Consider the following 25765-nt stretch of genomic DNA (forward strand, 5'->3'; position numbering starts at 1 on the left):
AGCTTTGTCTAAGGATCTTACCAAAAGAGACTTAGGTGCACTTAAGCCCATATAGGTAAAGTTTTTGTGTAGATATTTTATTGAAATGAAGCCCTATGTGAAGAAAAAGTGAACATGGCACAGCAGGTCATTGATAGTTAATAACCTGTGTGGGGTGGATGGGCAGAAAACACTTGTTTTATTAATTTTTATTTGTTTTAATAAGCATCTTGTATATGCGGCTGATTTTCTGCTGCCTGTATGGGGACTGGCCAAATATTGGAGTGGTATGTTGTCAAAGCTTTAAAGCTTTTCTGTAGCTAATTTACAAAGCCTTGACCAGTATAGAAGTGGAGAGACTGCTAAACTGAAGTTGCTACTAAAACTGCTAATAATAGTAATAATAATGTTGTTTTACAGGTATCTATATTATCAGTCATGTTACACCTTAACAAATGTTGGAAAAAACATACTAAAAATCCCTTTTGTTTTAGATATTTTGAGAGCTATAATACATATATATCTGATGGTTGTTTTATAGTTCTTGCTTATGATACAGAATCTCACCTATTAATAGAAATGAATGCTTGGTTAGATTTTGATTCTTTAACTAGCATTACACTCATTTTTATACCAGTTTTCAAATATTCCTGTTTAGACTAAAATCTTGTAGCTTTAGAATGAACACGGAGCATTACTGGCATACTGAATGGTGCTTGTTCACTCATTAGTCTGGTTGGTTTGTTTGATTTTTGGTTTTGGTTGTTTTTTTTTTTTTTTTTTTTCAGCTAAAGGAAAAAGCAGCAAATTCCACTGAATTGCAACATCAATTAGATAAGGCAAAACAGCAGCACCAGGAACAGCAAACACTTCAGCAAAATACTACAGCAAAACTACGAGAAGCCCAGGTAACATAGTTATGTATCCCCACGTGAAAGTGTATTTCAGGATTTCGTTGTTTTAAATAAGTTTTCTCTGTAAAAGTGGCTTGCGTGCTGTATACTAGTTTCAATAATTTGTAAATCTAGAACAGAATAATACAGAAAGTATTTAATAAATGTATCCAACGTTTTATGCATTAGGAATAACTTCCAAGGTCCTTATAATTAAGGAAACTACTACAGAATCATAGAATCTTTTTGGTTGGAAAAGACCTTTAAGATCATCAAGTCCAACCATCAACCTAACGCTACCGAGCCCGCCACTAAACCATGTCCCTAAGCACCAAATCTATGTGATTTTCTAGAATGATTTGGAGCAAGTACTACGACAAATTGGAGATAAGGACCAAAAAATTCAAAATCTTGAGGCTTTGCTTCAAAAAAGTAAGGAAAACATCTCTCTGCTAGAGAAGGAAAGAGAGGACTTATATGCAAAAATTCAGGCTGGTGAAGGAGAAACTGCAGTTCTCAACCAGCTCCAAGAGAAGAACCATGCATTGCAAATACAGGTAAGAACTCGGAGACTTGTTTCTTTTCTTTCATTCTCGTTATTGAATCTTGTTTCCTTTTTCTCTGTCTCATCAAGATTTTAAGCCGCAGTTAGTTCTTATCTGTACTTTGCTGTTTCTTTGATGCTTGCTTTAAAGATCTTGGTGTAAATTTCACAGGACTTTTGTTTTGATGACTTCCTTGCAATCCGTGTAGGGGAAGGAATTGCTAGCTATTTCTTATGTATGCTACTATATATGCTAGTAGTATGTGCTTACAAATAATTTTTGGATGCATATACGTGTTTGTTTCTCTTAAAAAGAGGTTCAATTCCCGCTTTCAACACCAAAATTCAGTTTAGCCTGCCATCTGTTGTCTCCTTAGTATTTTGTTTTTGTTACAGTAAAGCCAAATTGCTGATTCCCATTTGCTTCCATTTTCAACTGGTAATCTATTTAAACTCTGGTATTGTGTACAATATAGCTTTACTGTAATAATTCAGAAAAAGAAATGTGATAGTGTTGGGCCTTCAAAGCCATGATAAGACACGCTAGAATTTGATAGATTTATGACTACTTTGGACATCCTGTTCCAGCCTTCTCTTTTACTTACCTCCTTTTTTTTTTTTTTTTTTTTTTTTTCACTGCAGGTAACTCAGCTGACAGAGAAGCTTAAGAATCAATCAGAAAGTCATAAACAAGCCCAAGAGAATTTGCATGAGCAAGTGCAGGAGCAAAAGGCACATCTAAGAGCTGCTCAAGACCGTGTGCTTTCCCTGGAAGCAAACATCACTGAACTAACAAGCCAGCTGAATGAAAGTAAAGAGAAAGTATCACAACTTGATGTACAGGTAATGGAACTCGATATTGTCTGGTTATGATAAATCCTCTTTGTGATTTTTCTGTTCTCTCCAGAGAACATACAATGCAATTTAGGAAAAATTGCATGTTTCTACTAACACATGAATGAGGTAGAATAAGGCAGATAAAACTGAGGAAAATCTAAGCAGATTCATAATAACAATAGATGGCAAGTGTTGGGGTTTTTTTTTTTTTTTTGTTTGTGTGGTTTTTTCTTTGTTTGTTTTTTAATTTAAAAAACCCCCAGAGTTCATAATTGCATTGGGAAAATCTGTCTTCAAGTATCTCTTGTTGTAGTTGTAATGATTAGCCATCAAAACCCCTGTGCTTATCAGTCCTGTATTCTGTACACTGGAGTAAAAGTCTGTCAGGTCTCTAAGATCTTGTTGCCTAGAAATTTCCTCTGCTGATGTCTTTTGTCAAAAACAAAACTAAAAAGTTGCGGGCCACCTTGTTGTCAATTTAATTTACTAAGCAAGGAAGTTCCCCAGTATGGGCTCAACGTGGACTCTCCTACTGTTTAAGTGCTGCTTAAGCTAAAAGCTGCTAATTATGTTCAGCTATCCCAAAGAATAAATAACATTTGATCAGAAGTTTGGCAGCTATTATGTTCTTGCATTGGTACACTTGGAGCAGCTAGTTCTGTTGTTGGACTAACGTGCTGTGGTGTCTTTTGAATCACTGTTACTGAGTTTCCAAACAGATCTAGGAACTTCTTCGGATGTAGCTTTGTGGTGTTTTTACTGGGCTTTGCTACAATATCTCAGCTGTTTGTTCACCAAGACATTAGAGTTAGAACTGAATAATCTATGGACCGTTGAAACTGCTTTTTAAGGCAATGTGTGCTTCTTTACAGTCTTCAGAGAAGTAGCATTTCTATTAAGAAGAAACATAGTAAACCACAGTAGCAGGTGGTCCTGAATATTGTCTCTGTGCACCAACACCTGCCTTCTGAATTTTGCTTACTGGGTATTTTGGAAGGCAGGGGAGTTGCTGCCTGACAGACAGGAACAGAGAAAGATACTATGCATGTCGAAGCGTATTTTTGTTGTTGTTTTTGCTTTTAAAAATTTTGAAGGACCTCGAATGTGCATGTCCTCTGAGGTTATGTTTGTGAATGCAGTAAGTCTATCCCATTGTTCCTTGCTTGTAAGTAAAAATATTTTCCTAGAACAGAAGATGAGTGGGACTGGTGGGAGGTTTTTTGTCTGTTTTTTTAGCTCCAAGTAAGAACTAACTGTTGCTTAAAATCCTGATTTTTTTGTAAACTGAAAAACTTTTTTTTTGAAGTAACACATGAAAACTACTGATTTTACTATTGAACTACTCATGAGTATAAAAAAATTTAAAATGAGCTAAGGTAAAAGAGATGTTTCAGTGAAATACAACTTGTCTTTCAGGTAAAAGCAAAGACTGAATTGCTACTTTCAGCAGAAGCATCGAAAGCTGCTCAAAGAGCAGATCTTCAGAATCATCTGGACACTGCCCAGCACGCACTGCAAGACAAGCAACAGGTTATAAGCAACATAGAAACATAAAGTTTCTATGTTACCTAAAAAAACTACTTAAAAACCTAAGAATTGTCTGTTTGCGATCTATAGAAACATGTGGTTATGCATGCATTTGGAAGTCATCATTTAGGATATTTTAACCATGTGATATGCATTCAGTTCTTTTTGCTGTAATCTGGACCAGTTCTATTTTGCAGTGTAAAGAATTTACTTGGGAATCCACTCCTTGCTGTAGGATTATAGTTCAGAATATAAATTGTCCTATTGGGGTGAAATTCCATTCTCACCGGTATGTTATGAAGAAAAGATTGTAGAATGCACTGGGTACAAGTGAAAATTCTTAACTCTTATTGCAGATTCAGATAAATGCAGAATCAGATGCCTGTATTCAGAAACAATTACCTGTGTGCCATAAGACACCGAAACCCAGAAGACTGTTGTTAAAATTGCATGTTTTAATCTGTGTTAATCTTGGTGGAGCCTTCCACCAGATGCTGAATCAAATATTTGCATTGTTAGAATCAGTGCTGCTGTGGTCTTCATGGAAACATCCAGCAGATGCTAACACAGCATCATTTTTTAGGGTTCGCTATAAACAGACCTCTTTTGGAAGTACTAAATAATTAATTAATAATTGAATAAATAAGCTTGGTTGGAGTGCAACGAGCTTTCATGTTGCTGTCATCATAGTGGTTACTAGGTGAATGCATTCATGTCTTTTGCAGAAATTATGTTGTTTTCTGATGAACGAAATGGTTTGAAATCATCTCTGGTATGTGGAGAACTGACTGATTCCATGGTATTGGCTTTCCTCTTCAGTGGTAGCTGATTTCATGAAGACAGCAAAAATTTTCTCTAAGGTTTTGTAGTGTTACTTTCAAGTTACTGTTGTACTAACTGCAGGATCTAGTGCCTTTATTACCGACAATTTGTCTTCCATTTACAACTTCAGACACCTTTGTTAAGATTTAGCCCACAGCCTGTAAAGTTTGAGAGGACTATTGAGGCTTTAAAAGAAATTTTGTCAGTTTAACAGAGAATTTGTTCAAGTTTGTGTTTCCTCTCTCAATTTCCTTCCCCTCAGAATAAAAAAAAAGAGACATTATATTCCTTTTCAGTTTGAACACATTAGAACATTTAAAGCATATGTGACATTAGTAATTTTTGGAAGTTATTTAAAAACTAACAACCCTCGTATTTTTATTTTACCTCAGGAGTTAAATAAGGTCAGTGTTCAGTTGGATCAGGTTACAGCTAAGCTGAATGACAAGCAGGAGTACTGTGCTCAGCTGGAAGCCAATCTCAAAGACTACAAAGAGAAACGTCTTTATTTAGAACAGAAAACTGAAGAGCTGGAGGGACAGCTTAAGGTTCGTATTGAACACAGTATCTGAGGTTACAGAAGCTGATGTTCTCTGCTGTTTAGTAGCATGTGACAAAAGCTGTGCTCTAGTTAAGGGGGAAGGGTTGTAACAATACCACTTGTAGGTTTTCACTAGTGTTTCCTGATCCACTGTTTAACCCTATTCTCCTCTTCTTCCATGCTCGCATATCACACTAAGAAGACAGGCTTAGGACATTGCCACTGCACATTCATTTTCCTGTATGTGTGCTTCTACCAACCCCTGTGCCACCTGGAAAGTGTTATAAGAGGGAACATGAATACTTCCCAAAATTAGAATCTTCAAGTTCAATCTTATACACTTTACAACTGGTAGCAGGGAATATGTGTTACATGAGTTAGCCCAAGTTAACACTACCTGTCTGGTTTGATTTATTTCTGAAGCCTTTCAGTAGGCTTATACAGAGAGAGGCTTTTTATCAAGATTTTTCCTCTAACTTGATCTTGAGTTTTGCATTCCTTTTTGGGAATAATTTTTTTTCTTAAAGTACACACAATTCTGGCAGAAGGTTTGCAGAACCTTTTGGTGATTTGAGATACTAATGTTTTCAGTAAAGGATATGAAATAGTCCTAATGCTTGAGTACCTTCAAATTTCGACTTTAACCATTGTTCAGTATTTTTTTAAGCATTCTTGGTGGTTGAAATTCATGATACATAAAACCATATGTTACAGGGATCTTAGGAGCAATGCAGAATTGGTTTTAGTGTTGTCTCTGTTTTGAGGGAGATTAGCAGTCTTTGTGCTCAAGGTTGAGTGGGGTGTTTTTCCTAGTTTATGTGCTCTGTAGAAAAGAAGGGAGGTTGTTTTCCTCGTATGAAATTTTAAATCCAATGCTATTAAAAAATAAAGCAGGCACACATTTGCATTATTTTGTGCTTCTATCTCCCTCCTCTTTTGCACGCTGCTTTTTTTTCTGCCTGCTTTCGTTTGTGTCTTTATTTTTCATCCTTTTGCTAAAGTTTCACAAGTAACCAACAGACACAAACACTTGGGAGGAATATAGTGCTTGCTTGCACAAGGTTTTATGAGGTTCCTGGTAGCTGAAGTGTGAAACTGAGCAGGGTCGTTGATGCTGTCAACAGGAATGCAATTCTGTGTTAAATCTTTGTGTCATCACCATTCTTTGGGATTATTCCAGTTGAATGTGTGGTATTTAAAAAAAAAAAAAAGAAAAAAAAAGAAAAAAGAAAATAAAAAGCCCTCAAGAATTTTGTTGGAGAAATTTGGCCATTTTGTTTTATGGCCACTGCATGAAAGCAGAAGAGCCTGTAAAACAGGCAGCATGTTGAGGACTTGTAAGCAGCACCCATTTGCTGAAGACTCCTGTGTTCTTTATACTCCATGTAAATGAACACGCACCTTCTGAAAACAAAGCAAGAAAAACTACTTGTAGGCAAGTGTGGGATAGGATTTCTTTACAGCTGTAGTTTGTGTCTCTGTTTATGTTATAAAGAACGGCAGAGTTCTTAGGATATGTAGATCAGCAATCATTTCAAACTCCTGAAAGTACTCGGAGGTGGCTGAGAACCAGCCCCAAAGCTGAGCTGTGTATGGCCTGGTTTTGTATAGGTGTTTTTTGGATAGGCGCTTGAAAGATTCCTGCTTTTTAACTATTACTTTGCAGTAAAATGGCTGCTTGGCCTTTAATTTAGAGGTGATTTCAGAATGTTTTAACAAAATAGTTCAGTTCTGGAGGAGCGAGAGATTTTCAGGAACTAAATAATGAAAGATAAATAGCAAACTAATGAAATAGGCAGGCGATGTGTGAGAATTGTGACTACTTTCTACAGTGAACACATTCTACGGTAAATGCTGCTCACAGGCTAGATGATTTCTGCTTTTTGTTGCTATTTTTATTTTGTTGGTTGTGTTCTGATGGCTCTAACGTTTTATTTTTCCATCTCAGAAACTTGAAGCTGACATTTTTGATGCTAAAGCAAGCAAAGAACAAGCTCTTCAGGAGTTACAGCAGCAGCGACAGCAATCTACAGAATTAGACCTCCGAACAGCAGAACTGAGTAAACAACTTGAAGCAGCAAGAGAAGCGTATGCATTTCCTATGTTACAGTACTTTTGAAAGGCAGACCTAGAACTAGAGTGGTGTGGACTAGAGTTGAAACTGTGTTCTCTCCCGTGATTTCCTACAATCATAGATAAGTGATGTGTTCCCTCTGCTACAAGAATTGAGTTTTATCCCACCTGTTTTCTTTCACTCTATGTGCCATGCAGACTCCGTCTGCCATGTTGTCTCATGAGTCACTGACTGATGTGATTCGATACACTTCTTTGGTTTATTAACTATGCTTGTTGTCACCTAAATATCTGAACAGGTTGATGTCATGACATCCGCCTTTTAATATCTGTTGCTCTGTAACTTTTTTCAAGGAGTAATTTTCAAATTAAGCAGAAGCAGCAAAGAGGTATTTTCTTTTTAGTGTAGTTGAGGAAGAAAAATCCATCTCAAAATGTTTTTTTAGAGTTGCTGGTATGTCTTCATTGGAAGGACAAAATGCTCATGCTCTGATGAAAAAGGTATGCCTTGAAGTAGTTTTGCAGTTAATGTATTAAATAATAGAGATATTTAATGACACAGAAGAACCTGTGAAGAAGGGTTTTTTTTTTAAAAAAAAAGTATTATGTTTCTCTTTTTGTATTTGCAGGATGTCTAATGCTAAATTGGATTTGCAGAAGAAGTCTGAGGACCTTGAACAAGCGAAACAGCAAATTTCAAAGCAGGAGGAGGAAAAGGCCAGCCTCAAACAAAACCTAGAGAAATCAAACCAAGATACGAGTAAACAACTCAAGGAATTTGATTGTAAAATGCAAGCAGCAACATCAGAGCTGCAACAAGTGAAATTAGAGAAGGATGCTCTATTAAAGGATCTTACAGCTACCAAAGACAAGCTCTCAAAAAGTGCTGAATCCTTCAAAAAAAGAAAGGAAGAATTAGAAAAAGAAATACAAAAAGGAAAAGCAGCTGTGGCAGAAATGGTTAGTAGCTTCTTTCATTAGACATTGTTTGTTGTATTTACAGTCTGATGAAGTGCTTTGCTTTCTGTCTGAAAGCAGTGTAAATACAATGACAATGCATGGAAATCAATTGCCTTAATGAAAAATATTGTGGTTTTTAGTAGTTCATACATCTGTCCTACCTTAAATTTTTTTTTCTGGATGTTTACAATAGTAAACATCAGTCATATCACACAATGGGATCCCTTTTTCTTGCTGATTGCCTTTAATAGGGTGAAGAAACTAGATGGAGACAAGTGGTGAAACACTTTGATGGGAAATGTCCCTGTTTTTAAAAATGCATCAGTCTTATTATAACAACACAAAGTTATAAACTGCTTGCTGAAGTGCAACCATATTGAAGCAGATGTTATTTTTCTGAGATCATTTTAGTTTTCTTTCTGGAGTTTTTGTATATAGAACCTTCCTGTACACTTGTCTGGACACGCTAGAAGGCTGCATACTGCAGGCAGAGTAACATTGTCATTCGGGGAGATGCAGAGCTTAAGGTATTACCAGAGTACTAGAACTATCTGAGTTTCAGAAAGGTCTTGCATGTGACAGTATAACAAGTGCTTGACTACCAGAGCAACCTGTTATGGCAAAGAAAGTGAACTCCCACTAGCCTTAAAGTACACATTGCTCTTCGCTCCTTTGCTTTGTTAGTAGTATGAATGGGCACTGTGTGAATTCATGTTTTATAGATTTTTTTTTTTTTATACAGTTGTTCTGACACCCCTGCCTCAGACATGTTAGGGGTGCCTTTCTCATTCCCTTCTCATCTTACATGTCACCATTTCCCAGAAGCCATTCAGAGCTGCTTTTATTCTGATCTAAAAAAATTTCTGCTCTTAGTTAAAAATAACATTTTTTCCTTTACTCTTTCACCTTTTAAGATAAGCCTTTTTGTTTGCTTTACTTGGTTACTGCTGTTCAAATATTTGTTTCTCCTAAAAACTTGAAGGATTTTCTCCCCAATTTAGACTTAAAGATACGAGTCCAGATTCTGCTTCTAATTCTGTAGTCATTTGGAGGCTCGCCACTGTCTTAAGTGCATAGTATTTGGGCTTAAAAATGTAGTTGTATTTGCGTACAAGTCCTGCAAATGTATTTGCTTCTGAGTTTTAGAACATCAAGAAATTTTGGATCCCGAGGAGAGCGATGAGCCTACTGCTTTCCACAAGAAGAAGGGCTGCCAACAGCAGCTTCGAACAGGGAGACTATCCCTAATCAGAAAAACTTTTCAGCATGTGGCTGCGTTTTTTAGTACAGGGTATCAGCTGTGTTCATCTTAGATTTACTGCTGTTTAAGTTTTGAGAAGTTTTGAGCTGAAAATATGTCTGCAGCTGAGAAGGAAAGCTTTCTCACTGAAAAGGAAAGCATTATTTTTCAAGGCTTTGTAGATCCAGCAAAAATACCTGGTATGCTGTCTTAGAAGCTCACAGGAATATTTCCTTCTCTTACGTCTTTTAGGAAAAGTCCTGCCAAGAAGTAAAACACCAGCTCCAGGTACAAACAGAGTCTGTAGCTAAAGAGAGGAATGAATTGAAAAACTCACTGGAAAAAAAGGAAGGGGTAAGCTGTGCACTTAGTTTCAAAAACTTAGAAATCAATAATAATGAATGTTTAAAAAGTTTGTTTTCAGTCTCACATGCTGGGACTGATGAGAAATAAAGAGGTTGCTGTTCTCAAATTATAACCTACCCGGGGCACTGAAATAAAGTGATACAAAAAATTTCCTAGATATTATTATGGAGCTTTAAAATACAGGTTTTACTCATACCTTTATGTGCCCCACATACCTTAGTGGGGGATTTCAGCCCTTCAGATTTTTTCATTAGTGAAACAGTTGCATGGTATTACCATGTCCTCATTTTTATTCATACTTTCATATAATAAAAGTTGTTACGTTGTATCCTTAGATCTGTTTTAGTCTCAGGCCTAATCAGTATGTTCTCTATGTGGTTGACAGGATGTTTTCACATATCTTTGAAGGATTTAGTTGCCAAAACTTTTGTCAGTCAGTCGCTTGTCTGTGACTGCATAAGGACCAAATGTACTTCTTTTTTTAAAGATGAGCATTCAGACTGCAAAATCATGTAGTCCAGCTTGCAGCCGGAAGGCCAAATCTGCTTTCATGGATTTCTTTACCTGTTCCCTAAAGGAATCAGAAAAGATACAATCAGTGGACACAGTTTGATGGACTGTGATGGACTCTTGCTGCCTGAAGGAGGGTTTGTGGATGTACAGGTGTGATGGTAATTGCTCTGTACTGCTGCTGCTGCCCTGGCTCCTCTCTTGTTCAGCAGAAGCACTATGGTGCTCTGTGGCAAGTGTGGGAGGATGAGTTTGGTGTCTCCAGTTGGTAGCAGGAGAGCCCAGACCACGGCTGGCTTGAGAAGAGTTGCCTGCTCTTAATTTTGAATGGTGAAAAAAGACTGCAGTTGCTCTAAGGGTAGGAAATTGGGAATAACAGATGATTTTAATGTGTTATGGTAGCTCTTAAAATTTACTTGCCAGCGTTCAACCATTGCTCTGAAGCAGAAGGTAGCAGCAGCACTGTGGGATGGTCTGGTTCTGTGCACAAGAAATAACGGTAGCATACTTGGAAACTGTTTCCTGCAAATAATCTGCAGGTCTTTGTAAAAACATAGGAGTGGGCATACTGAATCACAAGAAAGGTGCCTGGTGTCTGGCAGAGGCAAATAGCAGATGCCTAGAGAAAAGAGTAGGGCAAGCCTTTCAGATTCTTACAGTCAGGGGGATTCTCCTCAACTTCTGGCAGTCTTTTAGGAGCTGATTTCCTGAAGTTGTATCTTCAGCTTTAACAGCTTTGATCAGTTTTTCATCTGTGAAATTGTCTGTTTGCTTTTTGAGCTACATAATTAGTCATCCACACAGTTCAACAGGCCGTTTCACATACAAGAGCATGTACAAATAGTGATTTAAATTAAAATTATATACAGTTATTTAATATTTTTGAATACAGATTTCTAAGCAGTTGTCGATAGAACTTGATTCAGCACGGGCGCAAGTAGTGGAAATTCAGGGTCTTCTGAAGGAGAAAGAAAAAAGCGAGCAACATCTCCAGGGAAAGCTGAGAGAGTTAAAGGACTCTTTTGAGCAGAAGAAAAAACACAGTGAGACACTGCAAGCTGAATTAAAAACTGCCCTTTTAGAAAAGGTAGGACTGGCATCTCTTACACTTCTAAGAAAATTAATGTAAATGTCTCTGATAAATGCTGCAGCTTTTTTGTCAGTATCTTTGAGATAAACAGCTGTTTTCAGTAATCTTGTTGGAAATGATAAGGTCAGGATGTGGAAACAAGGTCTTCAGATGCTGTTGGAGACAGAAACAACATCAACAACAACAATAAAGTAAGAAGAACCAGTGCTGAAATATGAGTTCTGTAGGAATTGAGTTTCAATAAAGTGATAAAAATGGCTAGATTGAATGTGTTTATTTTGCTTCAGGAGCATGCTATGAGGCAAGAGCTGCCATTTTCTTGTAAAGCAGTAGAATTTTGTGAGAGTAGTTTAAACAAACTCTGCAGTGTTTTGGAAAGTCCATGGCAGTTTTAAACCAAGTCTTCTCTTGTTATACCAAAAGAATTTATCCAAGTGACAGTATGAAACTCATAAACCATAGTGGAAAGAGTTCAAAGTCTTACAGCTTTAGGGAATGTTGTGTTGTGTGCCATGCACTGTTAAATGTTGCTCCAGCTTTGGCCGCCCTATGCTACATGATTATATTCATGCTTTAGTCAGTCTGTGGAAACTTTAGGACTTGGAAACATTATTTAGATTTTTAGTGTTTGGTCTTAATATGTTTCACTTAGTCTTTTGACATGAATTAAGTTTTATTGTTAAAATAGTTAGAGAATATTACTGTAAAATCAGAAGCATCAGATTACTGAACTGCTATTTTGTAAGTGGGAAAAAAATCTCATTTTGCAGTAGAAATGCAATTTATTGAAATGATTAAGCTTGCTTTACTCTCTGTAAGTTTAATTGAAACGTCCTATGCTTATGTTTCAGGCAGAACTGGAGAATAAACTGCAACAGCAGTCTATTTTGTCAGCACAGGAGCTTAAAGCAGAGAAAGTCAAGCTAGCAGACTTACAGAAGACCCATGAAAAACATAAGGAAAACATGGAGAAGCTGCAGCTGGACCTTTATGGGAAAGAGTCTGAGCTGCTGGCAACCAGGCAAGACCTTAAGGTACTTAGAGTCATTTTAATGTCGTACATGACTTAGTAGATCTGTTTGTATCCATTTTGAAGACCAAGAAACAGTGCAAGAACTGTATAGGTGGAAAAAAAGCTCTTCTGCTATATATAGAATTTAGTGCTGTTCAATCCCTTCCCCTGGGACAAATCCTGAAACTAATTTAAAGCCAAGGGTATTTGCTAGTTTACCTGAAATACCCTTGCGTTTGTGCAGCAGTGAAGTGCAAGATGATTTAATGTTGTATTCTTTTAAGAGTTAATTTTTTGTGTTGCTTTTTTCTTATTATGTATTGTAACTTTCAGCCAGTTTAAACAGCATAGCTAATTAGGGCAGGGTCTCTGACAGCATGTGAATAACCGCTATCTTCCAGATGATTTAACTGTAATTTTAGTTGTCAGTCTTTTCCCCATGTCCTTGCCCCTTCCCCTTTTTCTGACTTGACTGTAGACGTTCAGAGATGTCAAACTAATAGAAACAGTGTGTTTAGGGACCTGCCTGAAATACAAGTGTCTGAACTTAGTCCTTGAAGTTTTTGCTATTCCTAAGCTGAATTTATGTGATTTTGGTAATTAGGGTGTATTCACCCTAATTTAATAACACTTCAAAGAGGTGTTGCTGGGAGTTGAGTCAGTCAGCAAAGGTGTGTTTTGTCCTTTTTTGTTCTGCCCCCTCCTTCATGTCAGTGCTAAGCCAGTGCTCCAGTTAGTCCCAGGACATACTGTGCTGCAGAGACTGGCTGTCTACTGGCAAGACGTGTAGCTTTGGCACTTATCCCTTCAGATGAATCCCACTGCAGCTTTGCCTGTGTCTGTCTGACACTGTTGTTCTAGTCTCTTCTGAAGTTTATGGAGTGAAATAGACCCTTCAGGAGGACAGATCATCTGATCTGTTTTAGATGTCAGCTTCTGTTTGCTTCGTTATGTATAAAGGGAGCCTTTGGTGACTGCTTAGATTTCATTGCTCCTTTTCACCTGTCCCAGTGGAGGCCTTTCAGTCCCACCACTGAAATCATGAAAGGTCTTGTGGCCATTTCAGATAGGCCCATGTGAACTGTGGAGCCCTAGCCAAACTCCAGGTTCAGGGTTGTTTTAAGAAAAAGAGAGATAGCTCCTCTATGTATCGTCCGCTGGAGTCCACAAAATAGTCCTCCTCTATAGCATTAGATTACATGCCACATTTCCCTGCAGGTTGCAGAAACTTTACTTTCAGTGCAGCTTGGTTGAATCGCTATGTTAAATTATGAAGAACTTCAGCATGATTAACAAGCAACAGCGGTTTAAACATACCCTTTCTTACGGTTAGTTACTATAGCACGCCTACCTCTGTGAGTTAATTCCCTGCAATGCATTTAGATCAACATTTGGTAACGCAGTGACCTGTAAAAGCATTGGATGTGCTCAGTAACTGGGTGTTTTAGTATAGTTTTCACTTAAGTATCGCTTGTTGCAAAAATAGCTCTGAATAAGGATTATTAAACCAGCTTGATGACCTCTAGTTCTGGAAGGTATTAAATAGGACAGCAGGCATCCCACGTGGTTTTAAACCTGAATGGGGATGGTGGCAAGAGAGAGAGAATATCCATGCAAAAGGGTAAAATAAGGTGATGGTGATGGGAAAATAAGATTTTCAAGATGAGGAGTCAGGTAACTTGATTTATTATGTAAATCTCTGTGGAGCCTAGAAAGCCTGAGGAAGATTGGGGTTCTCGCTACTGAAGTGATGTACCAACTTGGAGGCTGTTCGCTCGATTTAAAAAAATGTTTACAAAGCATATTAATTAGGATTAGTGATGTCTCCTTGCCACCACTTTTTTCTGTAAAGTGTAGAAGAGTGAAAAGGTGGGGAGCTGATCTTTTAATCATGTCTGTGCCACCTCATTGCAATGTTAACCTAAAGAAGCAGTGATAACTTGTCTTAGAAGACTGCGAAGGGGAAAACATGTTCAGAAAGCCTCAGTGTGATAATGTTAGTCATGAGAGCTGAATATCAAAATGCCGCTCAAGTCAGAAGAGCTTTGTGGTAGAGTTTCACAGTCCAGTTCAAAGTCAGTTGTCTGGATTACGTTTTGCCTTGGGTGAGTTACTTCATAAAAATCAGTAATTTGAGCCAGGGCTATGGATTTGATGCCCCTTCCCTGGCAGTGTTCAAGGCCAGGCTGGATGGGGCTTTGGGCAACCCGTTCTAGTGGGAGGTGTCCCTGCCCATGGCAGGGGGCTTGGAACTAGGTGATCTTTAAGGTCCCTTCAAACCCAAACCATTCTGTGATTCTATGATTTTGGTTTAAGCGCGGAACTGAAACTGATAGGTGGACTGAGGTTCAGACTGGTCTTAATGTTATTAGTTGGCAGTCGTAGAAGCTTTTAAAACTAGTATGGAAGGTGAGCTGGCGTGTCTTTCCGTGCAGGATTTCTACTAAGAAATGTGACCTTCCCGCACAGCGGCGTTGGGTCAGCAAGGGGCTGAAGCCCAGCAAGGTCCAGGACAGGCCCGGACAGGCCCTGTCGTGAGATCGTAGCGATGCTCGGTCTTCTTTAGATAAAAATACTACAAGGGAACGCTTAAATATTCCCCCGTGGCGAGGCCGAGGCTTCGGGCTTGGGGATAGGTCACACAAGGCCGCGCAGCGTGTGGGTGAGGCGAGCCGGGTGGTGGGTCCGGTTCCTGGGAGCGGGCGGCAGGCGTTGGGCCGTGCCCAGAGCTCCATCTGCTGGCGGCTGGTGGGAACGTCACCGCCGGGATGGCTGGCTCCTGGGCGGGGGGGGCCGGGGGGTGACTGGGGGGGGGGGGGGGGGGGGATGGGATCGGCGCTGCCGGGGAGGGGGCGGCGGAGCGGGCGGGGCTGGCGGGGCCCGGCCTCCGGTTCAGCCGCGGCGGGTCCCAGCGGTGGGCCGGGGCCGGAGGCGAGCTAGGCCTGGCAGAGGAAAGCGAGAGGGTGGTTAGCGTTTTGTGGATGCGATTTGCTGCGAATGTATTTTGGTTGAAAAATGCAGCCTCTGCGACCGGAACTACATTCGTACGTTTTTGTCTCTGCGACTGGAAAAAGGCATTGGGGAGGGTTTGGGTGCTTGTAAAAGCTATATTTTTTTGTTAAAAAAGAATATAGATCGTAAAAACCCCACTAAATATATTTTGCCTATGTCTATATACACACATATATACAAATATATATATGTGTCTATATAATATATAAATATTTTTTGTATACACACCCAAAAAATACTTAATTATTTTGTGGAAAAGGAATTTTTTATCTAGAAGAGTTAATAAAAATGCAGACCTGTTATTTTTGCCTTGGTTTTGAGTTAGTGCAAACATTCTTTGTGTGAATCCCGTTCTCCTGAGCTCTGCCAAGGATCCTTCAATCTTGGCATTTGTACTTTTTGAGTCAGTCCTGGTTTCCTCTGTGTTCTCAAAAGAATGTTTCTTTGCCGCCAATATCGGCGTCGCTGTCAGTGTGTCTTCAGTGGACGTTCTGGGACAATATTCACGCTGCCAAACCTCAGGTCTGTAAGTCAGGAGCCCAAGTTGCCTACAGTCAGCCTAACCCTTTTTCTCAGGAAGTGAAGAGAGATCAGGTTAGCATCTGTGAGTAATCTCATGTGTCTCCTTGTGGACTGGGGTCAGGGAACACACAGACTGAAATGCTCATTTGTGCATCTCCCTTAGGTGGAATGAATCCAGGTCCTACCACCCAGCTAGGACCAGTACTGCTGTTGGAACTATTATTTGCACTGCAAGAGCCAAGACTGTGACAGCTTCTTATATTTTTATTTATTTAATCTCTGTACCAGTCATCCTAGCATGTGTTTTTATTTACAAAAATAAGTACAGGTTGGCATCTTTTGTTCTGTACCTTTTCCTTGCATTCAGTTTTGTCTGTCATACTAAAAAGCAATTTTATGACTGAGGGTATCCTGCTGGGAGAACACCTATCATATTCTGGAAGCGCTGACAAAACTGAATGGGAATTAAATAAAGTAAATGGCATCAGTTGTTTTGAGAAGTGATTTTATGTTAAAGATGTGACCTCCTCAGTAGTCCAAAAGAATCAGGCTGAATTACAGTCTCTGTGGAGACCGGGCCAGGAGCAAGGATAACAAGTGGAATGTTTAACTGTGTGCCAGAAGATTTTTGCTCATTTCCAAAGGATACTGTGAGGGACTTTTGAGCAAAGCAGAAAGAAAGGCATAAATAGGTAGAAGGTTGATTTACTGTTGAAATGATATTGAATGGTTTCCCAGTTAAGGTAGGTAGCATCATTATTAATCACAGCACAATTAAGAGGCACTTATATATGTAAGCTATAGTATGCTAAATGGTACGCAAAATTCCCTTATATTACAAGCTACTGAATTATCAAAATGTTCGTGCATAATACAGTGCAGAGTAGGCTGAATACTGACTCCCCTTATAAGAATATTTACATTGTCTTAGCCTCGGTATAGACACAATGAGATAACCTTTTCACTTTGGGTGGGTTTTGAGAGAGGAGTATCCCCTGTGTGAGGCTTTTACTTTGGGTGTCACTATTCACTTCATCAAATTTCATCATCCCCTGCTAACAAATTGGATGTAACCACATTTCTTCTCCTGGAAATGAGTTTGAATAAAAGCTGTGGCTTCATTATGTTTCTTTCTAAAACTGCAGAGACTATTGGATTTTCCTATGAAGATATATCGTGATGCTACTCTTCCCATCCTTTCTCATTGTTAGGAAAATATGGTACTCCGTTGCCCACAGTGGAGCAGAGAGGCATAATTTTGCTTTCTGAAAGACCTACCCTGCTGTAAGCTTGAAATTGCAAAACCGCCTCCTATTCTGCTTAAAATCTGAGTTAGCACCTTGCAAAGCATTGAGTAGTAAATAGCTCAGAAAGCAAATAAAATAAACTGTCTGCAAATTAATTTTAAAAGGCAGTGTGAGCTTTTTAAGATCCGCTGGTGTTGTTGAAAATGCTACTGAATCAGCAGTGTTCCATCACTGGTGTTTCGAACTAAGTCTGACTCTACAGGCAAAATACTTTAGACATTACAAGGAAAGGTTAGGAGGCATCAGAAATCAATCTGTTTTTAAATCAACACTGGAGTGGCTAAAGCATGTGTATAATTAAGTGAAGGCAAAGTTGTGCTTATTGTTCCTTTTAAAATCATTACCCTTCAAAAAGAGGTTTGATTCAGATTTAAGAAAGAGATTCAAAAAGAGTTAAGTTTATCTTGAAAGAATTTAAATCCTTACTGATACACTGAAGATAATAAACTTACTACTATTAATAAATCTCCGCACCTCACATTCTGTATCTTGGTGTCAAAAATTTCTGTAAAATACAAGTATTTTGGAGGAGTGGAGGATGAGTTTGGTATTTTTCTTTCTCATTGGTGAAGTAACATGTTTCTAAGTGGAGCTGGTCCTTGCCTAAGCTGAAGGCTTTTTAAAAAAAAAAAATAACCTCCAGAATACTATCTCAAGAAGAACCCCGAAGTTTGGCTTTGCTGTGAGCAAATAGAATGAGCCTGAGGTGCAAGTTTTAAGTTGTTTCTTGGGTTTTTGTGACCTGTTGTAGGGAAATAAATCCAGGTTCTTTTTCTAGGTAATGGGGAGAGTTGGAAGCAAATTAAAATATATTCTGTATCAGATTTTGAATGGAAGTTTAAATTTTGTCTTTAAAATGCTGATGCAACTGAGACCATGAAGTGTTTTGTCCTGATATTAGCATTTTAGCTTGCACATTTCACGTCAGGATTTGAAAAAAATTTACAATTGTCCTAGCTTTGTTAAGTCATTGGTAAAAAATAGCATTGAATGACTTCTGAAATCTTCACAGTATAGCTTCACTGCCTCTTAAGTAACAGTGCCTAGAGTTACAGAGCAGTTGATTTGCCCAGACATTAAAATAAATTTGTGTGAGCAAATTCAAGTTCATTGTCTTTTCATCAGTCACCTTTCACTCTCTGCCCTTTGGTGTGTTTTCACATTTTCTCTGTGGAGGGATGCAAGCTGGAATATGTACAGTAAGTTATTGCTGCTGGAAATGGTACTGGGGTAGTTTCTTTTTCCTTAGTGTAACCTCGTAACCTAGAAGTTTCTGTAACTATGCTTTGTCAACATTTGAGGCTAAATGTTGCACGCTAGATAACAATTTTTCCATGTGGAAAATGTTTAAGTGACTGTTGAGAATCTAAAGCTCTTGTACTGCCAGATAATTTGCAGAACTCTCTTTGTAATTAGTCCACAGAAGAAAAACTTGTTCTAGCTCAAGAAGAATTAGTTTCCAGCAGAAATCGAATTGCTAGCAATAATCAGCAGATTCAGGAACTGAAGAAGGCAAAGTCTACACTGGAGCAGGATGCATCAAAGAAGGAGCAGCAGCTGGGTGAGAAGACCAAAATGTTACAGGATCTTCAGAATGACAGGGTAAATGCTTCCATCTTTTGAAATCTTCTCACAGACACATCCACCCACCGTCTGTTAATTTCTGTTACCTCTCTAAATGGGGTATTTTGAGGGCGTAGCACTGTTGTAGTGCCTGGCAGTGGCAGTTTTACAGAACCTGTGGTGCAAAGACTTTTGACAGACAGTTGAAGTGAATTTCGTTCAAAATAGGCTGTTAATTTGTTCTAAGTGGCTGGACAGGTGCGAAAACTTTATTAGTTTTAAATCCCAAACTGCAAACATGCTGCTAATTGTTTGCTCTAAGATCTGTGGTTAGAGATATGTGGCTGTTGTTTCCCCTTAATTACAAAGCCTCCAAGTAGGTTTTGGGCCCTGGATGTTTTTTTGTTTGATTGTTTTTTGTTTATGTTGTGAACTTGGAAGTAGTAACTTTTCTAGCATTTTTTGTTTCTCCTCAAGATTTTGAAAGAAAAAGACTTGGCTAATGAAAAATGTAAAACAACAGAGCTCCAGGAAATAAGGAGTAGACTTGAAAAAGAAAGTGCCAAGCTGAGTGAAGAGCTTAGAGCCTGCAAGCAAGAATTTGAGAAGGTATATTGAGACAAACTGAGTCATCATGTGGTTGGTTATCTGATAAGAAATATATGTCTACTCAGTAGATGTTATCTGGAATGGCTTTGCAAAGATGGTTGCTGTAAATTTCAGTATTACAGGTAAGGGAACCAGAGAACAGATTTTGTTGAGGTTCCTGAGCATTGCTGACTTTGTTAGTGATAATCCTGGAGCACCGCTACCCAGCATTCTTGGCCAGGTGGACCACATAACTTCTCTTAGCTTCAAAATATGTTGCATGTCCTGGCCTTTCTTCTATTCCGCTGTAGATTCACAATCACAATAGATTGGCTGTTCTGAAGTGCAGGAAAGATGTCCAAAAGTGACATGAATGTGAAGTTTCCCAGATGTTCTAGGCATATCTGGTGCTTCTCAAGGATATGTGGTAGAGCTGAAACTCCCTTGATGTGCTGTGGTTTCTTAAAATGTCTTTAAAAGTCACAGTCAGGGAAGAAACAATGTCAGGGGCCTCGTAAAAGATGAACTCTCTTCCAAAATCATAACAATCAAATGAGCTCTCTAAAGGGTAAAAGTTTGGAGGCTTTAATTAAATAATTTTTAGTGTTTAGTAAAGCAAATTATTTCTTGCCACATTCTGTCTATTTAATTTTTTAGTCTCTGTAGAAACAAACACTCCTAAAAGGCTGTAGTTTGTGTTTTGCATATTATACTATTAGTAGTTATATTTGCATCTGTTCAGCATACAGGGTTTTAGTTGCTTCACAAGTATAAATGAAGGTACAGTTCCTATATGATAATAAAAAGAGTAACCTGGTATTTTAGGAGTTTCAGATGTTCTTTTGTTCTCCAGTGTTTATAAAATGGTCCCTTATTTTTAGGTAGAAGTCTGTACTTTGTTTCTGCCAAGCAGTCCGTGCCCAGTACTCTCTTGGATTTTGTGGAAAGGTTATTACAATTCTTGTCATTCCTAAAATCTCTATTCTAAAGTAGAAAATTTGTAAAGATATATATATAAAATGTGTGCACACCAATGGCAGCTTGTACTTGTCTCTCGCTCTCCCTACAAGTGAATTAAACCAGGAATTGTCTCGTAAAGACTTATACTCTGTTTCCTATTTCCTACCAAGGAATGGATAGATATGCATCTATAGGGCCTCCCTTTGTCCTCAGGATACGTTCTCTCGCTGTCTTTGGTTTGGTTTTAATTTGTGACATGAACTTTGATTTATGGAAAACTGGCAACCCCTATTAGTCTGTTAGTACCTGCACGCTTGGCTGTGTAATTTTAAGGAAAATTATTCTTATAAATTTAATTAACTATTCTATTTCAGGATTTTTTATCTTTTTATTGCAAAAGTGTGCAAGTGAAACTAATATTTAAAACCAAATGTATCATCCTACTTGCTTAAAACATGGGGTAATTATTTATACATATAAGACTAACAGAAACTAGCCTTCTACCATCAGTATTTGGTTTTTACATTGTCATTACAATGCTTTTAACCTAATTTTTGCAACCAAAGAACAATGTGTGAAGTAAATTTTAGAACAGACTCTAGAAAATGAAAATGGACATATCTTTTCAAAGAACTGTAGAAGACAATCCAACAGAGCTTCCACTACTTTGATAGAAACATACATTAAATTTATTTTAAAAATTGAATGTTGTTCATAATGTAGGTATAAGTTTAAAATCTTTGGTCATGAAAATCACTGATACTTTGTGCTATAAAATCATCCTTTCTTCCAGTGATAAACCTAAAAATTATTACTTGCAAGACTCTCCTTGGAAAGAATGACAGTAGTTTTGAATTTAAATCATTTACACTTTCAATGTTGCTACTTTTAACTTTGAGTTCTGTATCCTAACAGGAGGTGGCAAATCTCAAGGATGCAAAACAGCTATTGATTCAACAGAAATTAGAGCTGCAAGGCAAAATAGATAATATGAATTCAGCTCTGGAACAGGAGAAAAAAACCCATCAAGCTGTCAAAGATCAGCTGAAAAAGAGAGAAGAGGAGCTGAAGAAAGAATGTGCTGAAATTGAAGCTAAACTGGTTAGTATGTTACAGAGTACAAGACTTGTTTCGTGAACATGCCTTTGGGTTCTTTCAGAGACAGAGAGGAAGCAGAGTTGACTTCAAGTTTGCATTACATGAATTTTTAAATGACAAGGTCAGAAATCTTTGAGGCGTTTAATGGTGTAGGAAAATTCAGTGGAATGATAGCCTTGTCTCGTAGAGTTTGTTGATTAAAAGTAGTGATTCCAGTACAGTAAGAGTCTTTGCCTTAATTAAATGTAGGGAGTAGGAAACGAATACTTGGAAGGTTGGTTTTCATTCTTCCGTTGTTTTTGTAGCACACAGAGAAAAAAGAGAAAGAAGAAGAAAACCGGAAACATGAGGAAAAGGAGACCAAGCTCACCATGCAGGTCACAGCTCTGAATGAAAACCTGGCTACCATGAAGAAAGAGTGGCAAAGCAGTCAGAGGCGAGTGAGCGAGCTGGAGAAGCAGACGGACGATTTACGTGGGGACATTGCTGTCTTGGAAGCAACAGTGCAGAACAATCAGGATGAGAGAAGAGCATTGCTGGAGAGGTAAGCTGTGGTCAGGACAATGTGGAAGTGTAGTTTCGGAAACGGATAGCCTCACACTGAAAACTTGCTTCGGTTGATTCGGGTTTCTCTATGCGTGCTTTATTTAAATCCGTGTTTGTTCCTAGTCTGTGGGCTGTGGGTGCAGTTTACAGAGTGCAACCCTCTGTCGTCCCTGCCAAAGCACAGCAAGGGGCGTTGAGAACAAGCTGTGCGCTTTGACAGGGTGACCGTATTGTAGAAAATCAGGCAGGCTTATCAGGACCTTGCTTACCACCAAAGCCACAGCTGTGTGCTTGTGCTCAAAGGTTTGTGTCCATCTGTAAGAGCCTTCGAAATCCATTGGGCTCCTCTGAACTTCGAGGTGTGTAGGCTGTGGCTTCTCATCTCATCTGTTGTGTGAACCTTGCAAGGCCTGGCAGAGGGGGCTTCTCTTACCAGAGTTAACTGTTTTTCTCCATCACTCCGAGGCTCCCCTGCCTAGGCTCAGTCAGAATAGATGCACTAGTCATCCAGAAGCCTGGAAGAGAGACTCCTTAGTGCCTCCAGTAACATAGAATTTGCTTAGGGAGTTCATGGTATGCCCGCTGCTCAATGTGAGATTGAAGAGATTGAACATATGGTTGGATCAGATAGGCTAAGGTTCACACAGGAGGCATTTTCTTCCTGCTGAAAACCTGCAGTTTTTTCTCCAGTTCTGCTGTTGTCTCTACATTTAAATCTTAGGTAAGTGAGCGCCTTTCCTTCAGGCAGCAGGAGGCATGCAAGGCAGTGGGAGTTACTCAAAAGCAGCGATTACAAGGGTAGAAGAAAAACCTGTGAGACAGGAAACTTTCTTCGTCCTTACTTCCTGACACATCTGGTGAAGGCAGAGTGGAAAACTTTTTTTTTTTTTTTTTGATACTGTCAAGCTTGCTTGATTTGGTTTTTGAGCAGTAGACCTTGGGAAAGGATGGCGTCAATTCAAGTGAGATCCTCTTCCTTTGGCAATCCCTTGCCGTACTGTGCTGAACTCATCCAGTAGCCGTTTAGAGCTTGGCAGAAAAACACCCTTTGAAATTTGGCTTTCAGCAGTTAATTGAATTTCTGCTGATGGGAGGTGGCCTCGCTAAAAGAAAAAGGTTTATTTTCTGCTCCGTTGTCTGACCTGATCTGCTGCAGCTGGTCTGTGATAGTGTCCAGTTGCAGAAGGGTGCTTATCAGGGCTTGCTGTTGGTGGACTGCATTCGGTACTGTCCCTGGTTTTCGGAGTAACTCCAGGTATTAATAAGGCACAGATATTCGGGAGCAATGCCAGACAATCTTATGCTGGTTGTTACAACAGAACATTTTTCCAGTCAAGGCATCCAAGAACTTTAAACATCAAGGATATTTTTGGCTGGATTTTTTGAGAGTAACTTCTCAGATGTTACAACCTGCCCAAAGGAGGCAGTGTACATTGCCTTACATGCTTTGAGCTGGCTATTTACTATTTTTCCTCAGGTGTATAAAAAGTGAGGGAGAAATTGAAAAGCTTCAAGCCAAACTTGTAGAAATGAAGAAAAAGCTGGACAACACTACTGCTGCGATGCAGGAACTTGGCAGAGAAAACCAGTCATTACAGGTATAATTTGGTTTGAAGCAATTAAACCTGTTGATTCTCTGTGTGGGAACTTATGAGAATTCCAAGTTTGTGTCAGAGTGGTGGTGGGTTACCTTTCCAGAGTGATTAAGATGTTATGCTTGTGGTGTACAAGGGCCATATTGCTATCTGTGGGTTCTTAAATCTGCTTATGGTTTTAAAACTTGGAAGATTTTCTCTCTGAACAAATATAAGGTCTCAGTCTGTGGCAGAGTTGGTGCTTTTATACCACACTGGGTAGTGTGTGCAGTGAAAATAGAGGAGATGAGTAGGAATTAGACATGCATTTTAAAGAAACGCTGCTTTTTTAATATCTTCTATATAGATCAAACACACCCAAGCTCTCAACAGGAAGTGGGCAGAAGACAATGAGGTACAGAATTGTATGGCCTGTGGAAAAGGCTTTTCAGTGACAGTCAGAAGGGTAGGTGTGTTTTACTGTGTGTCTGTGGGGGCTTTTCTTTTTCTATTGTTTTCAAACTCTTGGATGCAAACTTCAGAAAATGGCCTTCATAGTGCTGTGATACTGAGGACATCTTAGAATGCAGTTGCTTGCAGTGCCTTAAAAAATAAAGCTTATGGAGCTTACTTTATTCATGATTCTCTTGCCATTTTAGCAGCATCAGTTTATGAACAGTGTTAAAATAGTTCAGTCCCCTAAGTAAGCAAGCAAAATTACACTGCTGTAAGCATATTTACAGTAAACTTATTTATAACCAGTCTGAACTGGACTTAGAGGTATAAAAGGAATGTAAATTCGCTGAAATTAGATATATGTGAAAATATGAGGCATCAGCGTGATCTGGTGCTTTGTAACTGTATATTTCTAAACACTAACTAGACATGGAACAGAAGAAACAACTGGATGTGTTTTAGGTCTGCAGTCAGACCTTTGTAAAAACAGCTGTGGTCAGCTAAGACGTTAGCATGCCTCAATGGGCAGGGTCCGCCCTTCATCCAGAGGTGTCCATCCCTCCAACAAGTGACTTGGCAATGAAGTAGGCAAGGGATATTCATGACGTTCATTTTGCAGTGCTTCCTGACTTGGTCTTAGGTGGCTCTCTCTGTCCTGCAGTATTTCAGTGATGTTCTTTAGGTATTCTTGGAACAAGGGTTGCTGGATCCTTTGATTCAAGGGTACTTCTCAATGTGAAAGCAGGTAGTTACATGTAAGAAGAACATACTTTATGTGACCAGAACAAGTTCAAGAGGAGGATGAACTTCAACCAGTTCATTTCTGCAACTGGTATAGTCTCCAAACTCGGTGAAGCACTTCTGAATATTTTACTCCTATACCCTTTAGAAAGGTTTTACTGCTATGCTTTTGTGTGTGCCATGTAACTGCTATTTAAAAATTCAGACTACCTTCTGAAACACGAGAGTTGACTTGACATGATAGTGATCTCTATTAGTGATCTATGCCCTGTCATTGATGTTCAGCAATGTTTCTTCTCTTTCACAGCATCACTGTAGACAGTGTGGAAATATCTTTTGTGCCGAGTGCTCAGCAAAGAATGCCTTAACTCCTTCTTCTAAGAAACCTGTCCGAGTCTGTGATACTTGCTTTAATGACTTGCAAGGATAACTGGCTGTTGTGAGTGACAAAGAAATGTTACACTAAAATCTATAATTTCTGTTGTTGCACTTCGTTCAGCACTCAGACTACTGTTCAGTTCGGACAATGATTGTAACACTTGGCAAAAATTAGTATATTTTAAAATGTTTATTGATACCAAGTAAAACTATTGTATTTTTTGTGAGACATGGGCTCAGATCATCCATAGCTTATTGCCATTTATCCTGGAAAGAGCTTCTATGTCTAGATTAGAAATACCCACTTATTTGTAAATAAAGTTTAAACAGAGGAGTAACAATGTATTTTTTTATCTTTTATTTTTTTGTTCAAGAGAAACAGCGTTTATGTGATATTGCAGTTTATTCTTGTTTCCTTCAAAGAAAAAGGAAGATGCAAAAACTTGTGAGGATTTTATGTATCAAATGTTGGTGTAAAAGCATAAGTAATTGTTGCATTTGATTGCATATCTGATGTTCTTCATAACCCCTTGTGATTTTGTTTTCTTTCTATCTGTCTGTTTCTTGGACTTTTCTCTCTAAAGTTGAACTCCACAGTGAGGGTAACGGCTGGACTCGACTCCAAC

At 38.7% G+C, this 25765-nt stretch overlaps 1 protein-coding gene across 1 annotated transcript in view; it reads left to right on the forward strand.

Annotated features, from left to right (window-relative positions):
- The window catches only part of EEA1 (early endosome antigen 1), a 73471-nt gene extending 48010 nt beyond the window's left edge, over positions 1–25461 (forward strand). Inside the window, exons 14-30 of the mRNA XM_086461867.1 lie at positions 768–887; positions 1226–1429; positions 2059–2259; positions 3670–3783; positions 4995–5150; positions 7092–7231; positions 7846–8176; positions 9669–9770; positions 11185–11379; positions 12234–12416; positions 18652–18837; positions 19276–19407; positions 21262–21447; positions 21750–21988; positions 23468–23588; positions 23932–24030; positions 25069–25461. Of these exons, the coding sequence (XP_086317993.1) occupies positions 768–887; positions 1226–1429; positions 2059–2259; positions 3670–3783; positions 4995–5150; positions 7092–7231; positions 7846–8176; positions 9669–9770; positions 11185–11379; positions 12234–12416; positions 18652–18837; positions 19276–19407; positions 21262–21447; positions 21750–21988; positions 23468–23588; positions 23932–24030; positions 25069–25191 (2832 nt within the window). The 3' untranslated portion in view covers positions 25192–25461. The remainder of the gene's footprint in view (positions 1–767; positions 888–1225; positions 1430–2058; positions 2260–3669; positions 3784–4994; positions 5151–7091; positions 7232–7845; positions 8177–9668; positions 9771–11184; positions 11380–12233; positions 12417–18651; positions 18838–19275; positions 19408–21261; positions 21448–21749; positions 21989–23467; positions 23589–23931; positions 24031–25068) is intronic.
- The last annotated feature ends 304 nt before the right edge of the window (positions 25462–25765 follow it).

This window comes from Leptosomus discolor, chromosome 1, assembly GCF_034619465.1.
Source record: "Leptosomus discolor isolate bLepDis1 chromosome 1, bLepDis1.hap2, whole genome shotgun sequence".
NCBI lineage: Eukaryota > Metazoa > Chordata > Aves > Leptosomiformes > Leptosomidae > Leptosomus > Leptosomus discolor.